General features: G+C 37.4%; 5 protein-coding genes across 5 annotated transcripts; 3 read left to right on the top strand and 2 right to left on the bottom strand.

The window, feature by feature from the left end:
* Positions 1–1,486: 1,486 nt before the first annotated feature.
* Positions 1,487–2,357, bottom strand: LOC107596823 (hemoglobin subunit beta-like). The gene is given in 4 exon segments (XM_016287668.1): positions 1,487–1,618; positions 1,739–1,766; positions 1,768–1,959; positions 2,074–2,357. Coding segments are annotated over 4 exon segments (444 nt in total). The 5' UTR covers positions 2,166–2,357.
* Positions 2,358–3,158: 801 nt separating this feature from the next.
* Positions 3,159–4,061, top strand: LOC107596826 (hemoglobin subunit alpha-like). Its single transcript, XM_016287672.1, has 3 exons — positions 3,159–3,351; positions 3,534–3,741; positions 3,844–4,061. Exons 1-3 carry the CDS (start codon positions 3,257–3,259, stop codon positions 3,970–3,972), a joined length of 432 nt encoding a protein of 143 aa, XP_016143158.1. The 5' UTR covers positions 3,159–3,256; the 3' UTR covers positions 3,973–4,061.
* An 8,434-nt stretch (positions 4,062–12,495) lies between these two features.
* Positions 12,496–13,127, top strand: LOC107596828 (hemoglobin subunit beta-2-like). The gene is made up of 3 exons (XM_016287674.1): positions 12,496–12,587; positions 12,678–12,900; positions 12,999–13,127. Exons 1-3 carry the CDS (start codon positions 12,496–12,498, stop codon positions 13,125–13,127), a joined length of 444 nt encoding a protein of 147 aa, XP_016143160.1.
* A 3,610-nt stretch (positions 13,128–16,737) lies between these two features.
* On the bottom strand, positions 16,738–17,446 carry LOC107596829 (hemoglobin embryonic subunit alpha-like). The gene is made up of 3 exons (XM_016287675.1): positions 17,257–17,446; positions 16,954–17,161; positions 16,738–16,866 (listed from the first exon to the last, which is right to left on the bottom strand). Exons 1-3 carry the CDS (start codon positions 17,349–17,351, stop codon positions 16,738–16,740), a joined length of 432 nt encoding a protein of 143 aa, XP_016143161.1. The 5' UTR covers positions 17,352–17,446.
* A 1,630-nt stretch (positions 17,447–19,076) lies between these two features.
* Positions 19,077–19,758, top strand: LOC107596825 (hemoglobin subunit beta-2-like). Its single transcript, XM_016287671.1, has 3 exons — positions 19,077–19,218; positions 19,309–19,531; positions 19,630–19,758. The coding sequence occupies exons 1-3, from the start codon at positions 19,127–19,129 to the stop codon at positions 19,756–19,758; spliced, it is 444 nt and encodes a 147-aa protein (XP_016143157.1). The 5' UTR covers positions 19,077–19,126.
* Positions 19,759–23,975: the final 4,217 nt, after the last annotated feature.

Genomic DNA, 23,975 nt, shown 5'->3' with positions numbered 1-23,975 from the left:
TATATATATATATATATATATATATATATATATATATATATATATACACGATAAATGCAATTTCTAATATTTCTAAAGTGCTTCTTCATAATGAACATCGCTTTCTCAATACTTTACCCGCTCTATAACGCAGTGAAAGAGCTCTTGTATATAGTGAAAAAATCGATTCTTGAGCCATCGATATCAACCTGTTCAGCACCACCGCCATGGACAGCACCTGCTAACGTCGCACGTAAGAAGGTTTACCTTAAGCAACATTCTAAGGTATAGTTCGGGGAACACACCTAGGTATACCCCTAGTTAAGGTGTATCTTTAGAGTCTTCGTAGCGCGCTAAGAGACACCATTATCGGGAAACGCAGCCCTGGACAATAAGGAGACGACAAAAAGCAAAATAACGGGAGGAGCACGCGCAGATAATCAACCGGGCCAATTCACTATCAGTAATTAGGCTACATCATCTATCCAACCACCACGAGAGAGAACCACTATAAATAATCGTAGCAGCCTTTCCTTCATTCTCTCTAGTCTTCCAGCATCCCTCCACCACCCCGACTCATCACCGTCGACCCATTCCTACCGGGGGGAGCGCTCTGCGTTCGGGCAAATGCCGAGCTAGGAGCCCTCACCCTGGACAGGGTGGGAGTGCCCCGGGTTCGGGAAGAATTACCGAGCTCGGTGCCCTCTCCTCGGACAGCACGCCAAATACGCATATACTATTCTTCTTGCTTTATTATCTGCAAGGCGAACTCGTGAAATGCAATTAAAACTAAAACACAAAGGATCCGGGGTCAATTTTATGCTTTTAAGTTAACTCGAAGAGGTTCAGAGTTAAACTTCTACATTTGTTTTAGATCCTTTAAAAACGTTTATGGCAAAATGGCCCAACAGAACTTAACATGGAACTTGGAATGTTGTTTTTATTATTTTATAAGAGTCAAAAGGCACAAAAAACAGCATATTGTTTAAGTATTGCAACTAATGTATCTTATCAAAATAAATTTCGTTTTATATATTTGCAAGTAAATTTGCAAACAAAGAAACTAACTGACTAAAAACAATTATATTTATAAAAATAACAAAGCGTGCCAGCTTATTTTGAAACTATACAGCCGCTGGAGGTTGTGATAAATTGTATTTCTTTTATCAATGATTTCAAGCGGTTAACACCCACAGTCTGCACATCTATCATAACTGTCTTTGAAAGGTTTACTTCTAGAAATAGGTTGCTGACTCATTATGTCTAGTCGAAAACTTGCTAAAAGTTAAGAACCCAGCGAAAGTAAGTTGTCATCAAGAACATGTTTCTTTTAAAGAGTTTAATTCTGGTCATATAGACTTCTGTTCTGGCCAGTGTTTTCTGGAATAAATGGAAGCAAACAACATTAAAGTGCTTTTAACATTATTTTATTGATCTAATTTTATAAGTTATATATTTGTGTGAACAGCTCCCGCAATCTTTTGCAATACAGCTGTTCATTGGTGCTCTAGTGGTATTGTCTGCACAGAGCGGAAACGACAACAGCCAGAAACTTCTGCCAAGCCTCCTGGACGTCAGCAGTGAAACCAGAGGGGCCAAACTTCATGGCAGCGCACACGGTGATGCAGTCAGCCAAAAGCTGTAAAACAAGAGATCTATTTGGTGGGTGTTTTTCGATAAAGATGATTCAACATAATATGAGCACAACAGTTTTCTAATTTAAATCACGCAAATATTAGTTTTATTTTCTCAAACCTACCTTGAAGTTGTCGGGATCCACATGCAGTCTCAGAGTGCATCACACTGAGTGGCGCATAGGTGGCCTTGATGTTATCCATGTTCTTGATGGCTCGCTCCAGACCTCCCATCACAGTCCTCCCGTGAGCTGCCACCTTGGAGTTACCCATGATTGCAGCTGGACTTGACAGGTTTCCAAAGGTGGAGAAATATCTCTGAGTCCAGGGATACACGATCAGACACCTTAAATAAACAGAATCATTAAGAACAGCATTAAATCAACTGCGTAACTGACATCATCTAACACGGAGAGAATCTTTATAGAATGTGTCTATAAAGAATGTGATGCAATGATACCTGGCTAGGGCCTGAGGTCCGCTTTCATCGGGATTGAGCTTTCCCCACAGGCCAATGATGGCACTTCGCTCAGCATCTGTCCACTCAACCATGTCTACGTTTTAGGGTGTCATTAGGTACTTGCTTAAGTCCAGTAGGAATCACTAGTAGAAATTCAGAAACCTGAGTATAATTTATTGACTTGATGTGCCTCCGCCCATTAAAAGATGCAAAGTCTTATTGGATCATTTCTCTGAGCAGGTGACGCATACATGTCTGGACATCACTGATTGGACCCCGTCTAAAAACCATCTGACATTTTTGTCAAAATAGAGTTATTCACATATTCTTATTCCGTGACAACTTTTTTACATTATGTGATAGATTTTTTTAATGTGGTGTACATTTTGGGACTTTTTATTTAAAAAACAAAAAGGTTCTATCTACACAGTCGAATGAAATGCAAAGATTTTGAAGCTCAATATCTCAAAACTACTCGGAGTGCAGAACCTTATAATTCCAAGGGGACGAAATGTTGTTTTGTAAGAAGTCTTATACATGAACAAGCTTATGCTTATGCTGATCAAATTTGCACCACGCTAATATTACCACTATGTTACCATGAACAAGCGTTCATAACAATAAAATGTAGTCATTTTCAGTGAAATAGCAAAATAGCAAAGCACCGTTACAAAAAGATATTGTGATTATAATGCATGGCCAGATGAATGCAATTATGTTACAAGCGTTTTCAACTGATGATGATTTTCAAATGTATTACTTGAAATTCATTTTATTAGACACGTCATCCTTTCCAAGAGTTGCACCATCATTTATCAACGTTTTGGGGGGAAAAAACAATTACACAAATGGGTTTAGTTCATTTGAACAATGTTAATTCTGATTCATAAGTTTAAAATAGTGATTAAGTGAAAATAAAATATAAAATAACTTAATTTGCATAGCGCGTGAAGGGTGTGAATAGAAAATCTTTATCTTAATTAAACGAGAAGCACAAAATTGGCACGCTTGTGATTGGACACCACAGGTTGGGGATCAGCAGTAATGCGTTTAAGGGGTGTGGTTTGGACCGAGTTCATGGGTGTGACCTTCTTTAGTTTTATATAAAAAGTTGGACGAAATCCCGTTTTCGCCAACATCTTTTTCTGAAGACAATCTAACTTGAGAAAAAGAAGACACAGCAATGAGTCTCTCTGATAAGGACAAGTCTGCTGTGAAGGCCTTATGGGCTAAGGTTGGCCCCAAGGCCGATGAAATCGGTGCTGAAGCCCTCGGCAGGTAATACTGGACCAGGCTACTGTCTTCCTATTTAGGTTAAGATTACTTATTGACAGGTCTATATAGAAACTTCCTAGGTCACATGCTAAATAACATGAAAAGTTCATGTTTTCATTTATCCGATTACCTTAAAGTATAATGTTTAGATCAGCGAAATTATTATTGTTATTATTTCCTTTCAGAATGCTGACCGTCTACCCTCAGACCAAGACCTACTTCGCTCACTGGGCTGACCTGAGCCCTGGGTCTGCTCCAGTGAAGAAGCACGGCAGTGTTATCATGGCTGCAGTCGGCGATGCCATTTCAAAAATAGACGACCTTGTGGGAGGTCTGATGGCTCTGAGCGAACTTCATGCTTTCAAGCTGCGTGTTGACCCGGCCAACTTCAAGGTACACCATGACAAAACAATAGTATATCACAGTAGTGTAAATAAGTCTACTCATAATGGACATGGTAGTATGATAATGTGTTTCTGTTTCTTCCTTTTCTAGATATTCATACACAATGTCATTGTGGTCATCGGCATGCTCTTCCCTGAAGACTTCTCCCCAGAGGTTCACGTGTCAGTTGACAAGTTTTTTCAGAAGTTGGCCCTGGCTCTCGCTGAGAAGTACCGCTAAACTTCCAGTGGGCATTCATTCATCCGTTACACTGCGCGGCACCCCTAAGCAACTCAAGTGTGATGTCTGAATAAAATGTGTCAATAAAAGGCACAGAATTAAACGAGTCATGTCTTATTTTTATCAATAGGCTATGTTTGAATCGATCATATGTGTTTTCAAACCCCTTTGTCGGGATAAACTGAAAGCCTATACTTGATTCTCACTGAGCTATCCATAAAATGATCATTATTTTACCAACTCTTTTTATTTTTTAATTCAAATTTTTACTTACTTTCACATAAACCCTGAACTCTTGGTTCATTAACATTTTATACTGGCTGTTATCGGTTACAAAAACGGAACCGACCGGGAGCAAGTTCAGACAACTCAAACTACGGTTACATTTACATATGCATTTAGCAGAAGCTTTTTTCCAAAGTGACTTACACAAGGAGAACAAAGGCTGACGTTCTCAACAGAGCAGCGAATCCAGGTGTCACCATGGACGCACCATACTTTTTCTGTTGTTTATTGGCGATTTACATTATTGTGCGTATTTTAATCTTATCAATTAAAACTTAATACGTTTTTTATTACTGTGGACAAAAAATATGTTGTTTATCTGATAAATAAAAAAGAAAGATTGATTAAACTAAAACATCAGTCTGCTTGCAAAGATAATTTGGCTGTATGTTTTTTTTTTATATATTTAAATATTTTGCTTCCACATTTGTTGCTTCCATTTGTTGTGTCTCTTTGCAAACAAACAAACAAACATTTTGAAGAAAATAAATAAAAAATAGGCCTAAAACAAATGTTTGCGTATATATTCATTTTATATAAAAAGTGAGACAAAATCCCGTTTTCGCCAACATCTTTTTCTGAAGACAATCTAGCTTGAGAAAAAGAAGACGCAGCAATGAGTCTCTCTGATAAGGACAAGTCTGCTGTGAAGGCCTTATGGGCTAAGATTGGCCCCAAGGCCGATGAAATCGGTGCTGAAGCCCTCGGCAGGTAATACTGGACCAGGCTACTGTCTTCCTATTTAGGTTAAGATTACTTATTGACAGGTCTATATAGAAACTTCCTAGGTCACATGCTAAATAACATGAAAAGTTCACGTTCTCATTTATTCGGTCTTGATTATTAGTCTAAAAGCAACTGTATTAAAATGTCAAAACACTGTAAAATCATTGGTTTCAAATTCAATACAATACCTGCTGTGTCCGAGAGTATTCAGAGTACATATAGTCAGAATGAGAAATACGATTTTGACAGGTTTCTTCAAAAATATGAACAATAATCTGCTGTCTCTTGTTTTCAAAAGTCATTTAAAAAAGCTGAGAAAGGTGGGTTTTAAAATAGGTACAATTAATTATTTTTAGCTAGATACTTTTAATTGCGTAAAAGTTGTGGCGTCTTATCTATACTTTACTGAATTTAAGCACAATTTCAAAGTACTTTTTAACCACAAAAACATAAACGAAACATTATCTAAACTGTAACTTGTGAAATGGACACTAATTCAAACTAATTCTTTAGCAGGGCTTATGTAGGATGGGCCAGGGGTGAGTTTAAACTATTTGAAATGAGCTACTGGCGTGAAATCGCTATCACAAACAAGCACTATGCTTCTGGGGTGATGGCAGAAGCTGCAGTCTCTGTGTACAAATATAAAGAATTTACAAGATAAAAAGCGTGGGGAAATTAAAAACAACATCTGAATCAACAGGCTATTGCTGATTTTGATATAGCGTCCACATAAGCTTAAACGTCGACATTTCATTAAATTATCAGGGCTGAACAGATGGAGAGGATTGAAACAGGTTGCAACAGTATACTTGACCCACAAAGATTGAACAAAACGGGACAGTGTGTAGGCTACATTTGCCACAATTGTAAAAGTGTCTCGTAAAAGTGGGTAAGTTGTCGCAACAATGCTTGTAATTGAAATTATTTTACACAGTTTAGGGATTATTTGTAGATTTTTGAACTATACTTCAATTTGTAGCAGACAAATGTGGGAATATTTTAACGTTTGTTTGAGACAGCCCAAAAAATGTGTTGCTATTGTTTCAGCAACATGTATTAACAATCCCCGATCACCCTATAAGTTTATAAGAAGACAAACGCAACAACAAATAAGATTATCCAAGGGCCCAATTCCTGTTTTCAGATGAAATATGACACTGGGGATCGTGAGATAATTTATTTCTCACGATTTATCACAGAATTCAGACAGTGAACACCCATTTCTCTCTATGAACTTATCAAAGATATTATTGAACTAGCAGAGAAAATATGTAGTAAACAGCTCATTTAAAAAAATCTCTGAAAGTTTTTTTCCTGCAGTGTACAGGTGATTTAATATAAGGGCTTTCGATATTTTAAATATTTGGTTCGCACAATTTTCATTAGGCTATTTTATCGAAAATAATGACGGAAGAAAACATATGTATAACATTTCGCAAAGCCAAATACATGGCTTCTTTTTAGATTTCTGTTAGTCCCAAAGCCAAAGGAACCTATGTTTGTGTCCGTAAAGAAACTGTGCGAAAACACTATACTCATAATAGGCCTACTAAAATATTTGAACAGTGGCTCTCAACCTGTTTTATTCTAATGTCTCTGCAGTCTGCAGTTAGTGTGCTGCTGGAAACTCTAGTGCGGGTTCAGATAGCTTAACCCGATTTGATGCTCTGGGCCAGGTTTCCCAATAATGATGGATCTAGCACGCAGCAATGAGTCTCTCTGATAAGGACAAGTCTGCTGTGAAGGCCTTATGGGCTAAGATTGGCCCCAAGGCCGATGAAATCGGTGCTGAAGCCCTCGGCAGGTAATACTGGACCAGGCTACTGTCTTCCTATTTAGGTTAAGATTACTTATTGACAGGTCTATATAGAAACTTCCTAGGTCACATGCTAAATAACATGAAAAGTTCATGTTTTCATTTATCCGATTACCTTAAAGTATAATGTTTAGATCAGCGAAATTATTATTGTTATTATTTCCTTTCAGAATGCTGACCGTCTACCCTCAGACCAAGACCTACTTCGCTAATACAATACCTGCTGTGTCCGAGAGTATTCAAAGTACATATAGTCAGAATGAGAAATACGATTTTGACAGGTTTCTTCAAAAATATGAAAAATTATCTGCTGTCTCTTGTTTTCAAAAGTCATTTAAAAAAGCTGAGAAAGGTGGGTTTTAAAATAGGTACAATTAATTATTTTTAGCTAGATACTTTTAATTGCGTAAAAGTTGTGGCGTATTATCTATACTTTACTGAATTTAACAGCCTGGTCTCATGTTTATACGTAGGTATAAATACGTAACATTTACAAGCACAAAACGTACACTTTTGTACGTTTTTAGTCATGCTAAAACGTACAATTTAGACGTATTTCAACGTTTAAAACGTACAAATCGCTACGTATTTTTAGCTAAAAAACGTAAAAATATTTACGTATCTTTTATATCATTTAGATATTCATATCAATGCATTTTTAAACGAAACATTATCTAAACTGTAACTTGTGAAATGGACACTAATTCAAACTAATTCTTTAGCAGGGCTTATGTAGGATGGGCCAGGGGTGAGTTTAAACTATTTGAAATGAGCTACTGGCGTGAAATCGCTATCACAAACAAGCACTATGCTTCTGGGGTGATGGCAGAAGCTGCAGTCTCTGTGTACAAATATAAAGAATTTACAAGATAAAAAGCGTGGGGAAATTAAAAACAACATCTGAATCAACAGGCTATTGCTGATTTTGATATAGCGTCCACATAAGCTTAAACGTCGACATTTCATTAAATTATCAGGGCTGAACAGATGGAGAGGATTGAAACAGGTTGCAACAGTATACTTGACCCACAAAGATTGAACAAAACGGGACAGTGTGTAGGCTACATTTGCCACAATTGTAAAAGTGTCTCGTAAAAGTGGGTAAGTTGTCGCAACAATGCTTGTAATTGAAATTATTTTACACAGTTTAGGGATTATTTGTAGATTTTTGAACTATACTTCAATTTGTAGCAGACAAATGTGGGAATATTTTAACGTTTGTTTGAGACAGCCCAAAAAATGTGTTGCTATTGTTTCAGCAACATGTATTAACAATCCCCGATCACCCTATAAGTTTATAAGAAGACAAACGCAACAACAAATAAGATTATCCAAGGGCCCAATTCCTGTTTTCAGATGAAATATGACACTGGGGATCGTGAGATAATTTATTTCTCACGATTTATCACAGAATTCAGACAGTGAACACCCATTTCTCTCTATGAACTTATCAAAGATATTATTGAACTAGCAGAGAAAATATGTAGTAAACAGCTCATTTAAAAAAATCTCTGAAAGTTTTTTTCCTGCAGTGTACAGGTGATTTAATATAAGGGCTTTCGATATTTTAAATATTTGGTTCGCACAATTTTCATTAGGCTATTTTATCGAAAATAATGACGGAAGAAAACATATGTATAACATTTCGCAAAGCCAAATACATGGCTTCTTTTTAGATTTCTGTTAGTCCCAAAGCCAAAGGAACCTATGTTTGTGTCCGTAAAGAAACTGTGCGAAAACACTATACTCATAATAGGCCTACTAAAATATTTGAACAGTGGCTCTCAACCTGTTTTATTCTAATGTCTCTGCAGTCTGCAGTTAGTGTGCTGCTGGAAACTCTAGTGCGGGTTCAGATAGCTTAACCCGATTTGATGCTCTGGGCCAGGTTTCCCAATAATGATGGATCTAGCTCTTAAGAGCTCTCTCAAGGTTAAGAACGCTTGCCGCAATTCCACGTGCGTTTCCCAAAAATGCACTTAACATGAACTGGCCAAAACGCGTTCTGCGTGCTACTTCTTAAGAGTCGCTGTCCGTTTGTCAGGTGCTGAAATATTACCTTATAGAATCGCGTCCTTGAACCTAATAGTCGTCACCGGATGTGGATTAGAAACAAAATACCTTTCAAAAAGATTAAATTAATGTTCTTCTGGTAGAGCGAGATGTAATTTTCAGCAGTTTTAAAGGACACCATACAAATAAGGAAAAACAAAACATATGGGAGGACTTCGCTACAGAATTAACTGCAACCATGGGTGTTAAGAGATCAGGGAAGGAGGTCCGCAAGAAGTGGCAGGACTTTGCAAGCCTGGCAAAAAAGGAAGAGGGCACTGCAGAGGATGACAGTTTAAAAAAACAGGTGGTTGGACCAATGACTCTCCCCTTCTCGCAGCAGAGGAAGAAAATGCCTTGGCAATACTTCAGATGGCATTTGTGGTGGTACTGACCCTCATGGAGGAGTAGGGATGCCTCAAGCTGAGCCTGAGTCAGGCCCTTCATGCTCAGAGGAACTATCAGTTTCACCTGCCATCTCCCAGCACCAACCATCTCCTAGTCCTCTGAACAAACCTCTCAGGCCTCAGCCTCCATCTTCAATTGTCCAGACTGCAGCCACAACACCTCACTAGTTTGAGAATGTCTGTGGTTGTAATCAGGACTTAGAGCAGCTGGAGAGATGTCTTGAAAGACATTAGACAATGTCTTAAAGAGGCCAATAGGAGGAACAACAATATTTCAACAGCAGCTATTTGACTTCAAGAAGGCCAAGCTGGCTTTAGAGGAGAGGAGACTTGCACTGAAGGAGATGAGGCTTGCAAGGCCCTCCATTTCTGTGCCAATTATCTTGCCAGCACAGCCAAGTAATATGATTGTTTTATGGTGATTAAATTAAGTTTCTATAATTTCAATCATAACTTAAATCTATAAAACTATGCTGATTCAACGTTTTTGATGTCCATGTGTTTGTTGAACCACCCAAGGCCTAAGGCCTTATGAAATATAAGAATTCTTATGAGTTCTTCCAAGTGTTTCTGGAGTTACTGACTAACGGTTGATGGATATTTTTAAACAAACATGTAAGTTTAGATGTTATTAATAAATAAAGTGTATATATTAAGGGTGATAGTACCACAAATATATGTACTTCATCCAGCCAATACATTTCTACCGGTACAGACAAAAAAAGAGTATTGCAGACTTGTTTTATCAGCACTATTCTATGTATACAGTACATATTTATGATATCATGTGTATTTTCATTTTTTTCATTTTCTTCCCTTTTCTTTTTAATTATTTTCATAAGTTCATTTAAACAAAAAAGAGTAGGCTAATAAAGAGACGTTAAATCAAAACTTTGTATTACAATCACATTGCACTTGAATAAAGTTGAAAATGCAATCTGCCGGTTGTCCTGCAGGTGACCTTATAACGCTGTCCTCTTACGATGCACTTAGGCTTTACTATTACTCCAGAGCACTCGTAGATCTACGATGATTTTCAAGTGCTACTTAAGTTACGATGCTTTTGGGAAACAGACCGTTATACTAAGATCAGTCTTACGGTCGTTTTTACGATCTTCTTAGGCTTACGATGCTTTTGAGAAACGCAGCCCTGTGCAGTTGTAATTGCCATCATGCAATATGTGACAACCATGCTATAGACCTCTGCAGCAGATGTCAACTTATTAATCAGTTATTAAGAATCAAATTTACATTAGTTGGTGCTTAAGTAGGCGATGCCTTGATAAAGTTATAGGCTAGGCTACCTATAGCTTACGGATACGAAGGCTTCAAAGTGTCACATTTTCTTTGTGAATATGATGGGCTACATCAGGTCAGGTAATGTCGTTGTCCGCTCCACAATCATTCTGAAATTGGCTCAAGAGCGCCACACGAACGGCAAGTATCCACTGGCTCGATGTATGCGAAGCTGCAGGGAATTGTAAGATTGACTGATGAATTTAGTGCTTAAATCACATCGTTACATATAGGTTATTACCGTATTCTATTATTAGGCTATTTCTAAAGCAGTTTGGACGATATTGTGACTGTGACCGAGTGAACAAAAGAGTAGCTGATTAATCTGAAACGGTGTTTAAAGCCCTAGATTTTGGGCATTAACCGAAAGGAATCGCATTTTACAGACACCCCGAAGCAGTATAGCTCTCTAGCGACACTGAGTGAATTTCTTTCGTGCCTAACTCTTACTAATATCTAATAAGGTTGTAAGTATGATGGTATTATCATATAGGCCTAGGCTACTTGTATTAACATAAGCCTGACAGTGACATATATAAATAATAATAATAAATAGGCAATAAATAGGCTATATAATTCAAATGTAGCCAATGCGTATATTTATATAATAAATTCTGTTTTATTTTTATAGATATTCCTGTATATAGGCTATCTTTATATCAAATAAAATATGTGACCCTATCTGTGAAATCCAGGCTAAAGTATCAAAATCTAATTATGAGATAACAAGCATCAAAATTTGATTTCAACCATCTATTAATTTCACTATAATTTCAATCTTTGACATGGTTTTACTCAGTCAGTAATAAAGATATCAGTGTTACATTTTCACAGAATGTTATTTACCTTATGAAGGATGATTTTATATAGAAAGCAGTAAATCACCAAAAGATTACTTTAGCTGGGTCTTCACAGGCAGGGTCACATATGTTAGTGAGAGAGAGAGAGAGAGAGAGAGAGAGAGAGAGAGAGAGAGATTGGCGCCCTCTGTTGGTTACATTTAGTTGTGTTTTGTTCTGGTCTGTTTAATTTCAGATTTGTTACAGCAGGGGACGCTAAAAGACTTCATTTTGTGATGCAAGACTTTAATATTATAAACGTGTTATTATACGCAATACCTCGACTGTCTAGAGATTATCAGAATATAATCTGTAGCAAAATTTATTCAGATATATATATATATATATATATATATTCAGATTTGGTAGGCCTAATAAAAAACGTTCTACGCACGTTGCAAAATGTACGTTTTTATAGTAAATTAAGGAGATAAATAATTATTCAAATTATATTTTGATTTAGGAAACTAATGTCAAATACAAAAGTAATTTGGTAAATATGCGGTAGCCTGCAACTCTCATGGAGGAGACCATCAATTATGAGAAATTATTTGTCTATTAAACAGAAAACGGAGAAGCAGAGATCTGAGAAAATTAGAAAAATGGTTTCTCTTGTCAGATACTAAATTCAATTTCTCTGTTCAGAATTCAGATAAAATATGTATTAATATGTATATAAGCTGTCATATGTATTTATTATTTAGCCTATGTCTGTCATATATAATCTATATAATAATATATAAAATATCATCCGATGACAATAATTGTTCTTTAAAAAAACATTGCCATAGTAAAATAAGTTATAACCAGAATCCAGTCTCATTAGGCCTATTGTTGTTTCTATTTATTTTTTTATTTTTTTATCTCGGCAAAATAGATAGAATTAACTCTTTGCAGATATTAGAAGAACAAAGTAGGCTATGATATGCATCTCTTGGGTGGACGTGGTTGAACCAACCCACAAACTTGTCACCCAATAGCCTGCCAAGGGGTGGGGTGATGAAGCGCATTTAAAAGTACCGCAATGAGACTCTCTCTCTTCACAGCACTCTTTAGCATCTGTTAGAGGCAGTCAGTCTGATCATCAAAAGTAGGAAACATGGTTGAGTGGACAGAATTTGAGAGGACCACCATCCAGGACATCTTCTCCAAGATGAACTACGATGTCGTTGGTCAGCAATCTCTGGCAAGGTATTGAGTCCTGGCATTAACTTAAAGCGGGCAACTAGTTTACATACAGAGATCTAATAAAATGCTCTTTCTCTTCGTTCTGGTTTGTAGATGTCTTATCGTTTACCCCTGGACCCAGCGGTACTTCGGCAATTTTGGAAACCTGTACAATGCCGCTGCCATCATGGGAAACCCAATGGTTGCTGCTCACGGTAAAGTCGTGCTCCATGGCCTGGACAGAGCCGTGAAGAACATGGACAACATCAAAGCCACCTATGCCGAACTAAGTGTGCTGCACTCCGAGAAGCTCCACGTAGATCCTGACAACTTCAGGGTAAGTTAATAACAATGTTCATTACCAAGACTTGTTCTGACCTCAGTGTTCATGCTTCCCGTCTGTCTACATGACACTGCCCTTGTGTTCTCCCACAGCTTTTGGGTGACTGCTTAACCGTCGTTGTTGCTGCCCAACTGGGCGCTGCATTCACACCTGAGGTCCAGGCCGCTTTTCAGAAATTCCTCGCCGTCGTGATCTCCTCTCTTCGAAGACAGTACCAATAGAAACAAAACCTTCTTCGACTGTTACACAGAAGATCATCTGATGTTTAAACAAAAGAATATGTTCTTCTGAGTTGAAGCAAATAAATGTGTCAGTATTCAATATGCAGTGTATCCTGTGTTCTTTTTATATTCGCATGCAGGGCTGGACTGGGACCAAAAAATTGGCCCTGGCATGTTTTGGTCCAGGCGGCCCACCACTTATAGGTATACTATATATATATATCCCACAAAGAAAAGAAGCTGAAAGGTCAAAGTATGATTTCCAATTAACAAAAATAAGCAACAACTGTGTACAACATATAGGCTACTATGATTTAAAATGTTGCCAGTAAGCTTCACACTAAGGGACAGCAAAGACCTCCTCAAAGAATGCAACCTTTATAAGAATAAGAGAGAAAGGCGGAAAATAAGTTAATAAATTATGATTTTTTTTAAAACACTGTGATTACAGTATCTTTAATATTGAAAGTTAAGTATTTGAATATATTGCAAACTCACAAAATAAAAAATGGTGTGAATATCCCAGCTCATTGTTTTGGATAAGAATAAAACGTCAGGTCATATTTAAATCTAGATTTATTCGCATTGGCCCATGGAAACCTCTGTGAACACACTTGACTTGGCCAAAAAAAGAGCAAGGGACGAATTTTCGTTTTTACATTCCTCCGTTTCCCCTTCATGCGAGCCCGTTATCGAGCTCCTTATCGATTAAACTCATCTCCTTCTCCTGCCTGTCCCTTTGGCCCGCATCACTCACAGCAGAGCAAGCCTGTTCTTGATAACGCTGCTGTATACATTTCGCAACTGCCGACGACGAGGCACATTTTGCGGCATCCGCCTCCGAATTTTTATACTACTTTTCCCTGAGCTTTTCAGCACCACCGTTTCGCTTTGGTCTGTCCATTTTGACAGACCGAGAGGAAGGTGGAAGAATCACTGTGCAATTTCATTTACTCTGTATATGTATATTTTATATATAAATATATATTCTGTGTATTTCTGTATTTTTATGTTTTTCTTCAGGTGAAGCGATATTTACATAGGCGGAGCAAGATCCCTTGTCACTCCGTTTATATGTGATGGGCCGCTGTCCCTGCATGATGGGCCGGTCCTTGGCGGAAAAAAAATCAAAAGTGCGTCGACCCACCGGGAAAATGCCCAATATGCCAAGTCTCAGTTAGCTTAATGCAGTACACGTAGCAAGGTTTTTTAAAATCATATAAACTCGTACTGAGTTGGGCAGGTCCAACCCACCAGGAGGGAACATTTAATTTAAAAGTCCGAGAAAGTGATTTTGTGCCTCTTTGGGATGGCACAATAAAGCGCCGTTCACTTGCAGAACGCAAGGGCACACAAGTCTGAAGTAATGAATTTAGGTAAAGGGGTGCAGAGCCAGTGGTGGTTTTGTAGGCAAACATTAATGCCTTGATTTTTATGCAAGCAGCTATTGGTAGCCAGTGCAAACTGATAAACAGAGGTGTGACGTGCATTCTTTTCGGCTCATTAAAAAATAATCTTGCTGCCGCGTTCTGGATTAATTGTAAAGATTTGATAGAACTGGCTGGAAGACCTGCCAAGAGAGCATTGCAATAGTCCAGCCTGGACAGAACAAGAGCTTGAACAAGGAGTTGTGAAGCATGTTCCAAAAGAAAGGGCCTGATCTTCTTGATGTTGAATAAAGAAAATCTGCAGGACCGGACAGTTTTAGCAATGTGGTCTGAGAAAGTCAGCTGATCATCAATCATAGCTCTGAGGTTTCTGGCTGTTTCTGAAGGAGTTATGGTTGATGTGCCTAACTGGATGGTGAAATTGTGATGAAACGATGGGTTTGACGGAACCACAAGCAGTTCTGTCTTGGCAAGGTTGAGTTGAAGGTGATGGTCCTTCATCCAGCAAGAAATATCTGTTTGACAAGCTGAGATGCGAGCAGCTATCGTCGGATCATCAGGATGGAGAGGTAGAGTTGAGGGTCATCAGCATAGCAGTGATATGAAAAGCCATGTCTCTGAATGACAGAACCTAGTGATGCCATGTAGACAGAGAAGAGAAGTGGTCCAAGAACTGAGCCCTGAGGCACTCCAGTAGTTAGATGTTGTGACTTGGACACCTCACCTCTCCAAGAGATTTTCCTAATAAAATATCCCAAAACTACTTGCACAGTGTTATATATTTTATGCAGTTGTGTATTTATGTTATTCAAAAAGTTCCCAAGGATTTGTAAATCCAGAGAAATTCCCATTTTAAATAATGACTTGTCCCTGGTCATTGTCACCAATCAATGATGTAATATCCGCATATCCTCAGTTTCCGCTTGTAGAAACTATGGCAACACACAGACACAAATGCTGCTGTACAGTTAAACTAAATCCATTACGGATGTCACGAATAAAATGCAAATTAAATGAAAAGTGTTGATCGCAGCATTAAATTGAGACATTCTCCGTGTTGCGCCATGATTTTTTATGCGTTTTTACAGTGTAGCGCATTATAACCAATCACGAGTCTGTTGAGCTTATGAATGCAATGGCCAATCAGAGGCTTTCAGATTAGTTTTGTTCAGTGCATGGCGCTCGTTGACTGAATTCAGCTCACGCGAATTCTCTCATCATAAGCAACTAAGCGCGGATGTATGTATTCACTCATAAAATGACCCCACTTTAGTATCTAATTAGGCTATATGTATTATATCATAATGTAGGCCTATTAAATATGTAACTAATTATTAGTATAATATATACTAATTACAATTTTAACCCCTTTATTAATTTATATGTAAACAAAAGTAATAACACACTGAACTTTGAAAAATAACTTTTTATAAAAAGCTTTTTAAAAAGTTTTACAGAGCGAGAAACGGCACATTTGTTAGATTTCAAAAGTTCATAACTGAAGCCAAATGGAGCAAATTAAATTTAGTCATTATAATTTAAGATAAATTATTCCAAACATCTCAGCGAAAGTAAATGTTTCCACATTTATTTGTACTTAAAGTAGCTACTTTATTTATATGCAATTGTAAAGAAGTACGCAAAATATTTTTCTTGAGGAAAAAAGTAACTATATTTTCTACTAGTAATATATTTTCAGTAATAGTGGATATATTGATGATAAGTGACATATTTTAGCAAGTTGAAGGACTTAAATTGCAACAATTGTAAAACCCTCCAAAACTAATGTAGTAGACTAATTAGCAGACTAATGAAGTTCAATTACTCAAGTGCTCTGCCTTCACTAATGCTTATTTGAGAAATTATTTAGCAATATGCTTATTTAAAAGTTTTTTTAAGTTTAAAGTTGATTTATTTATTTTCTTATTTGGTTGTGTGGTTGGTAATTTTATGTTTGATTAATGTCAACACTAGATAAAACAACATTACTTCCATGTCCATTGGCTGGTTCTACAGAATGAATGAAACAATATTTGTGTTCTGATTTAAGACTGTATCTAGTCTCTCACCATTCTCAACACTGACTGCTGTATGACAATTACATGCACCAAAGACTTAGTTAAAGTTTTTCATAATCATTTATTCCATCATAATAAGACTGAATGTTTATACAGGCATCCATCTGGTCTGAAGCGGTCCGACTCAAAGACAGTAACATGCGCTTATCTGTACTTCTCAGACAGAGCCAGAGACAAAGCACTGAGGAACTTGTCCATAGCAACATGGGCCTCTGGGGTGAAATCGGTGGGGAACAGAATGGCCAGGACCACGAGGATGTTGTGGGACAGAATCTATGGAAAAACGAAACAAAAGTTTACCGTGACTAGGAGAGTATGATAGAAGCGGAGTTGACTAAAGGTGAATTTCGTTGCACTTACCTTGAAATTGGCGGGGTCAACACGCAGCTGGAAAGCATGAAGCTCGCTGAGGTTCAGGAGCCCAGAGGTAAGGTCATCGATTTTGCTGACAGCCTCAGCGACGCCGCTCATCACAGTCTTCCCGTGCTTCCTCACTGGGGCAGAGCCGGGGCTCAGGTCTTTCCAGTGAGAGAAATAGGTTTTGGTCTGGGGGTAGACCACCAACATCCTAGACAGACAGTGAATTGAATTACAGATATACTGTATATGCCCGAAGAAAACATTATGACGTAGCATATTACAACGCACCCTTAATAACCTTACCTAGAAAGAGCATCCTGACCAATGTCATCAGCCTTTCCTGAGATTTTGGCCCAAAGGTCTCTGACGGCAGCTTTGTCTTTGGCAGAGAGACTCATCGTGGAAGGATGAATTTGCAGCAAACTTCTGTAGGCTTCTGACAAGAGGACTGACAGTTTTATACTGCCATCAGGAAGATACACCCAAGACCCTCCTCTCACCCCCAAAGATGACTTATCAGACTGTGCAAGATTGCCAAAATGTTCCACTTTTTTCTCATGACATACTTTTTATTTTCTATCCACTTTATTCAAATTAATTAGCAATTCATTAAATTGAAAAAAAAATTAATATAGCTAATAAATAAGCACCTTTAACTCGAATGAATATACGGCGATACTCCTATAAACATTTTGTTTGTTTGGGTTACTGAAACAGCTTTCCGCACAACAAGCAATTAAAAATATATGTAGGCCATATAGTGTAGAACCGGAACCGAGGGACAATTGAAACACATCAAATAACTTGCCTGTACATCACAATCGACCCATGATTTTTGCTCGACACATGCATGGTAGTGCCCTCTTCAATTCGAGATTAAAAGGATGCACGATTCTCTAATCCAAAGATATCGAACAAAGTCTATTTTTAGGGATACTATTTTTACTTCACCGCCTCTCTTTATATCTGCTTGTCATTTTATGAGTAAGACGGACCTTTGATGCCTACGATCTCTCCACAAAAAAATTTTCATAACATGGTGCTCTTCGGTATTTTCGTGCAAATTAGAGAAATGTGCGGGGTGTTCAGCGGGGACAGGGGTACAGATGAAACACACTGTATCAACTGTACCAAACTGATGGAGGCCACATCTGCAACTGACTCTACAATTAGTAATTGAGTAATATAAGCTGAGTAACTAATGAGTATGAGTGAGTTACTGACTTGGCTAACTGCTCAATGAAATGTCATTCGACTTGTTTTTATGGTCGTACGATCATCTGATTTTTAATGTCTTTAGTGTAAAACTATTGTTCAACGTTTTAGAGATCAACTATTCCTATGTGAACTCTTAATCAATTGTTCAGTTATTTACTGATGAACTGTTGGCTGTTTAACTCTTAGATGTTCTGCTATTGAATGGGAATTTATTAAGTTGTATATGATAAAGTACAGTAATAAAATGAAGAGCTGAAATGAAATGATTTTTTTGTCGAATGATAAGACGCTTTAACATTTGAAATAAGTTATAGGCTACTTTAAAGCATTAAACACGAGTGTTTCAATTGTATGGGAACTGTAACAAAAGTACTTCTTGTCTTCATGAACTAACTGTAATAATGAAAATATGAACTATTTATTATTATTCATAATTTGTTTAGTTAGTAGACAACTGAAAGAAACACCACATGAAGAAATTGCATAGTTTTTGAGTGTTATGCAGAACACGTGTTGATAATTATGGAACATACAGTTCAACAAAACTAAAATGTTCAGAATTCCCTATTTATAAAAGTATTCTATCATATGCATTTTTATTTATGTCTCTCATATGCAATCTATACAATCCGATTAATATAATTGTTCTTTAAAAATGCTGACACATTAAAATAAGTTAAAAACAGAATCCCGTTATTGGTATTTTTATCTAAAATATTGTTAGAATTAACTGTTTAGGTTTAGTCTTTGCAGATATTAGAAGAACAAAGTAGGCTATGATATGCATCTCTTGGGTGGACGTGGTTGAACCAACCCACAAACTTGTCACCCAATAGCCTGCCAAGGGGTGGGGTGATGAAGCGCATTTAAAAGTACCGCAATGAGACTCTCTCTCTTCACAGCACTCTTTAGCATCTGTTAGAGGCAGTCAGTCTGATCATCAAAAGTAGGAAACATGGTTGAGTGGACAGAATTTGAGAGGACCACCATCCAGGACATCTTCTCCAAGATGAACTACGATGTCGTTGGTCAACAATCTCTGGCAAGGTATTGAGTCCTGGCATTAACTTAAAGCGGGCAACTAGTTTACATACAGAGATCTAATAAAATGCTCTTTCTCTTCGTTCTGGTTTGTAGATGTCTTATCGTTTACCCCTGGACCCAGCGGTACTTCGGCAATTTTGGAAACCTGTACAATGCCGCTGCCATCATGGGAAACCCCATGGTTGCTGCTCACGGTAAAGTCGTGCTCCATGGCCTGGACAGAGCCGTGAAGAACATGGACAACATCAAAGCTGCCTATGCTGAACTAAGTGTGCTGCACTCCGAGAAGCTCCACGTAGATCCTGACAACTTCAGGGTAAGTTAATAACAATGTTCATTACCAAGACTTGTTCTGACCTCAGTGTTCATGCTTCCCGTCTGTCTACATGACACTGCCCTTGTGTTCTCCCACAGCTTTTGGGTGACTGCTTAACCGTCGTTGTTGCTGCCCAACTGGGCGCTGCATTCACACCTGAGGTCCAGGCCGCTTTTCAGAAATTCCTCGCCGTCGTGATCTCCTCCCTTCGAAGACAGTACCAATAGAAACAAAACCTGCTTCGACTGTTACACAGACGATCATCTGATGTTTAAACAAAAGAATATGTTCTTCTGAGTTGAAGCAAATAAATGTGTCAGTATTCAATATGCAGTGTATCCTGTGTTCTTTTATATTTGCATGAATTCACATATCGTTCATTCATTTATTCTTATATTTCTGTGAAAGAATATGCTATTTCCAACTAAAATAATTTACAATTAGAATTAGCTATAAATAGTATATTGAAGTATAAGGATGCCTTTTCAGAGAGGTAACAGAATTTGACAGTTCTACAGTTATTTTAGCCAAAATAGATATAAATATTAGCACAAATACACAAAACAAACATAGGGTTTTCCAATTGTTCAATTATTATTTACATAAATAATGGTAACATATTTGAAGTTGAAATCGTCTACGCTACTGACAAACATAACCAAATACAACTTACTTGTTCTTGCAGAGTTCACTGATGTTATTTAAGCAATAGTGCATTATTTTAACAATGGGTGTTATGATTGTAAGTGCTGATTCAAGGGCACTTCATAGCTTGAATTGTCTTATATATAAAATAATAAACAACAAACATAAAAATACATCAAATAAAATGAAGGAATGAATAAATTAATAACTGAACAAACATCAAACAAACAAATTCTATACGTGCATACATATATACATACCCACATATACATATATATATATATATATAGGGCTGTCAGTCGATTACATTTTTTTATGTAATTATTTACATAATGTTTTGATTAATTAATCTAATTAATCGCAAAATAAATTTGACTGAAAATACCCTCAAAAGATTAGTTACAACTATATTTGTGTTGAATGAGAAAGTATCAAGTAGACATTACAAATTGTAGCTTTAGAAATAAATATTTTATTTGATTCAACATAAATTACACATAAGCATTTAGGCTATAATGGCCTAGCATAAACTATGGAACATAAAAGAAGATAATTTGAGAAACATCTCAGTATTTTTTGTTCACACAGTGAAAGTCATTGGTAACCATGAACAGCTTTGTTACCAAGTCTTCAAAATACCTTCTTTTATGTTCCACAAAAGAAAGTTTTGAAACGACATGAGGGACGTTAAAGAGTAAATGACAGAATTAAATTTTTTTGGGTGAACTATCCCTTTAATATATATATTTTTAATTTTTTTATGAAATGATACTCTAAATAAGAAACTTAAACTACCAGCAGATGGTGGTAAATGTCTTTATGAGTCGATTCATTCAAACGGCTGATTCATTCAGGAATTCAGTAAACGGCTCACTTTATGAATGGGCTTTTGTTTCATTGATTCACACAATTCGTTCAAAACGCAGATTAATTCCGAAACTAAACACGCTGTGTTGCTCGGAGATGCACAACAATTTTGCTATGACTTTAAAGGTAATATGTTCTCTGCAAAATTTAGCAAAAACATATAATATTGTTTAAAATATAACACAATATCAACTTCTTATTTACTGTTGTATAAAATCACATTTAAACTCGTGATATTCTGGACAAAATCAGCACTCATGTGATATTGCTTGCTGCTCATGTAATGTTAAAGGGGTTATATGATGCTATTTTAAAGATCATTATTTTGTGTATTTGGTGTAACAGAATATGTTGACAACGCACACACACACACACACACAACGCGATACTCTACACAGTGCAAAACTCCGCATTTGAACAGTCAATAGCAAATACTTAAACTATTAAGAAAACATACTAACAGTAACTGATTCAGATTAAGCCCCAGATTGTCATAGCAAAGTCGGAATTGACCCATTTTTTTTTAGAAATAGCCTTTGCACGGCCAGCCTTGTAGGCTACTCTCCTAGGTTCACAAAACTGTCGTCCATAAAGTGCGTTGCACAAATTCGAACATCTGGGTTGTGCTGTTCTGTTGTAAATAAATCTTAACCAATGATTCCTCATTGCATCTACTTTCGGAAGGCCAAATAAAGTGCTTTTGCTTTAGCACAGAAACACACAGCGTCTGCCTGACATGGCTGCATCAACACTACTGCGGTTCCTGAAACCACGTCTTCTTTCTTTGCGTGCACATTTGGGCGGCATTACGCAAATATTTCCACATGGTGACGTAGACATGTGGGGGCGTGTTTGAATGAGGCGTTTTAGCCTGGTCTGGATCAGCCTTCTCTTTTAGATAGAATAAATCCTTTTGTGGGAGACTTTGAGCTTTGTAACTCTGCAGATCTTATACATGCACAAATAGCTACATAACACACTAAAGAAAAAGAAAAATAGAAATCGCATCATATGACCCCTTTAATATCGCTTATCGTATGATATAATTATGAGACAAAAACACATACAGGGTCAATTTTGCACCAATATCTTGAATTTTAGGGCATAACTGCATTTATGGAGATGTTGCCCTGCTTCATATTTGTCAACAGTCAACTGTATGAAATGTAAGATGATGTACAGGTCTGGGGGCGGGGCCAAAGAAACATATGCAGCCATCATCGCTTTGCATCAAAATGGCCTGACATGCAAGGAAAGAATATTGCACCTGAAAAACCATTTACCGGATCATCAAGAGCTTCAAGGAGAGGTTCAAATGCTGTGAAGAATTCTTCAGGAAGTCCCAGAGTGTCCAACAAGCACTAGGACCGTCTCCTCCTGAGGAGTCAGCCACGGAATCGTGTCACCACCAGTGCAGAGCTTGCTCAGGCATGGCAGCAGGTTGGTGTGAGAGCATCTGCACACACAGTGAGGCCAAGAATTTTGGATAACGGCCTGGTGTCAAGAAGGGCAGCAAAGAAGCAAATTCTCTCCAAGAAAACCATCAACAACAGACTGAAATTCTGCATGAAGTACAAGGATTGTACAACAGAAGACTTGTGCAAAGTTATTTTCTCTGATGAAGCTCCCTTCCAACTGTTTGGGACATCTGGAAAATTGATTGTTCGGAGAAGAAAAGGTGAACGCTGCCATGAGTCCTGTGTTGAGCCAACAGTGAAGCATCCTGAGACCATCCATGTGTGGGGTTACTTTTCAACCTCTCTCATAATTCTGCCCAAAAACACCACCATAAATAAAGAATGGTATCAAAATGTCCTGCAAGAGCGACTTCTTCCAACGAGCCATGAGCAATTTGGTGATGATCCATGCATTTTCCAGCATGATGGAGCACCATGTCACAAAGCAAGAGTGATAAAGAAGTGGCTCGAAGATCATTACATTGAAATTTTGGATCCGTGGCCAGACAACTGCCCAGATCTCAATCCCATAGAGAACCTGTGGTCAGTCCTCAAAAGACGAGTGGACAAGTAGAAGCCCACAAATTGTAATCAACTCCGAGAACTAATAAGGCAAGAATGGATTGCCATCAGTCAGGATTTGGCCCAGAAGCTAATATCCAGCATGCCAGAGCGGATTGCAGAGGTTATGAAGAACAAGGGTCAACACTGTAAATATTGACTCATTATATTTTTTGCCAATAAAAGCCTTTAAAACTAATGATATGCTTATCATTGTCTTTCAGTATACCATAGAAACATGTGGAAAAATAATCTACAAATACTGAAGCAGCAAACTTTGCAAAACACAAAATCTATGTCACTGCCAAAACTTTTGGCCACGACTGTATAATAATTTATGTTTCTCGATGTAAATAAATGAAGAGAATGCACCAAATAACACTTTTGAGAGATTTGACCTCCTTAGTAAAGTTTACATAGGCTACTGGACTTTGAAAAACAACTTATAATAGAAAGCTTTTTAAATATTTTTACTCAGCGAGAAACATATGCAACGAATCAGCTCATGGGAAATATGAATAATTAATCATAACTAGTTATAATTAATTATGAATATTTTAGATCCGCTGTAGATATTTAGCTGACCTCTCAGGGTCAACTGACTTGTCAATTCTAAGAACGTTAATTTCCTGGTTAAGGGAAATAACTTCCTTACTGTACAATTCTACAAAAGCTTGTAGCATAAATCTGCATGATTTGACTCAGTTATGAGCAAACAATGAACCACGTCAAGTGCGATACAAGTAAGGTTTTATTAACCACATAAACACTTAAACTAGTCTAACATACTACATAAACACATACACTGGTCTAACATTCACATACACACACACACACACACACACATACGCGCATACAGTTGGTATAGGAAAGATTCTCAGGACCCTAATATACAGTGGGTACGGAAAGTATTC

The sequence above is a fragment of the Sinocyclocheilus grahami genome, unplaced genomic scaffold (assembly GCF_001515645.1).
Source record: "Sinocyclocheilus grahami isolate Dianchi unplaced genomic scaffold, SAMN03320097.WGS_v1.1 scaffold223.1, whole genome shotgun sequence".
NCBI lineage: Eukaryota > Metazoa > Chordata > Actinopteri > Cypriniformes > Cyprinidae > Sinocyclocheilus > Sinocyclocheilus grahami.
The sequence above is the reverse complement of the archived record's forward strand: the minus strand, read 5'-3'. Positions and strand labels throughout refer to the sequence as shown.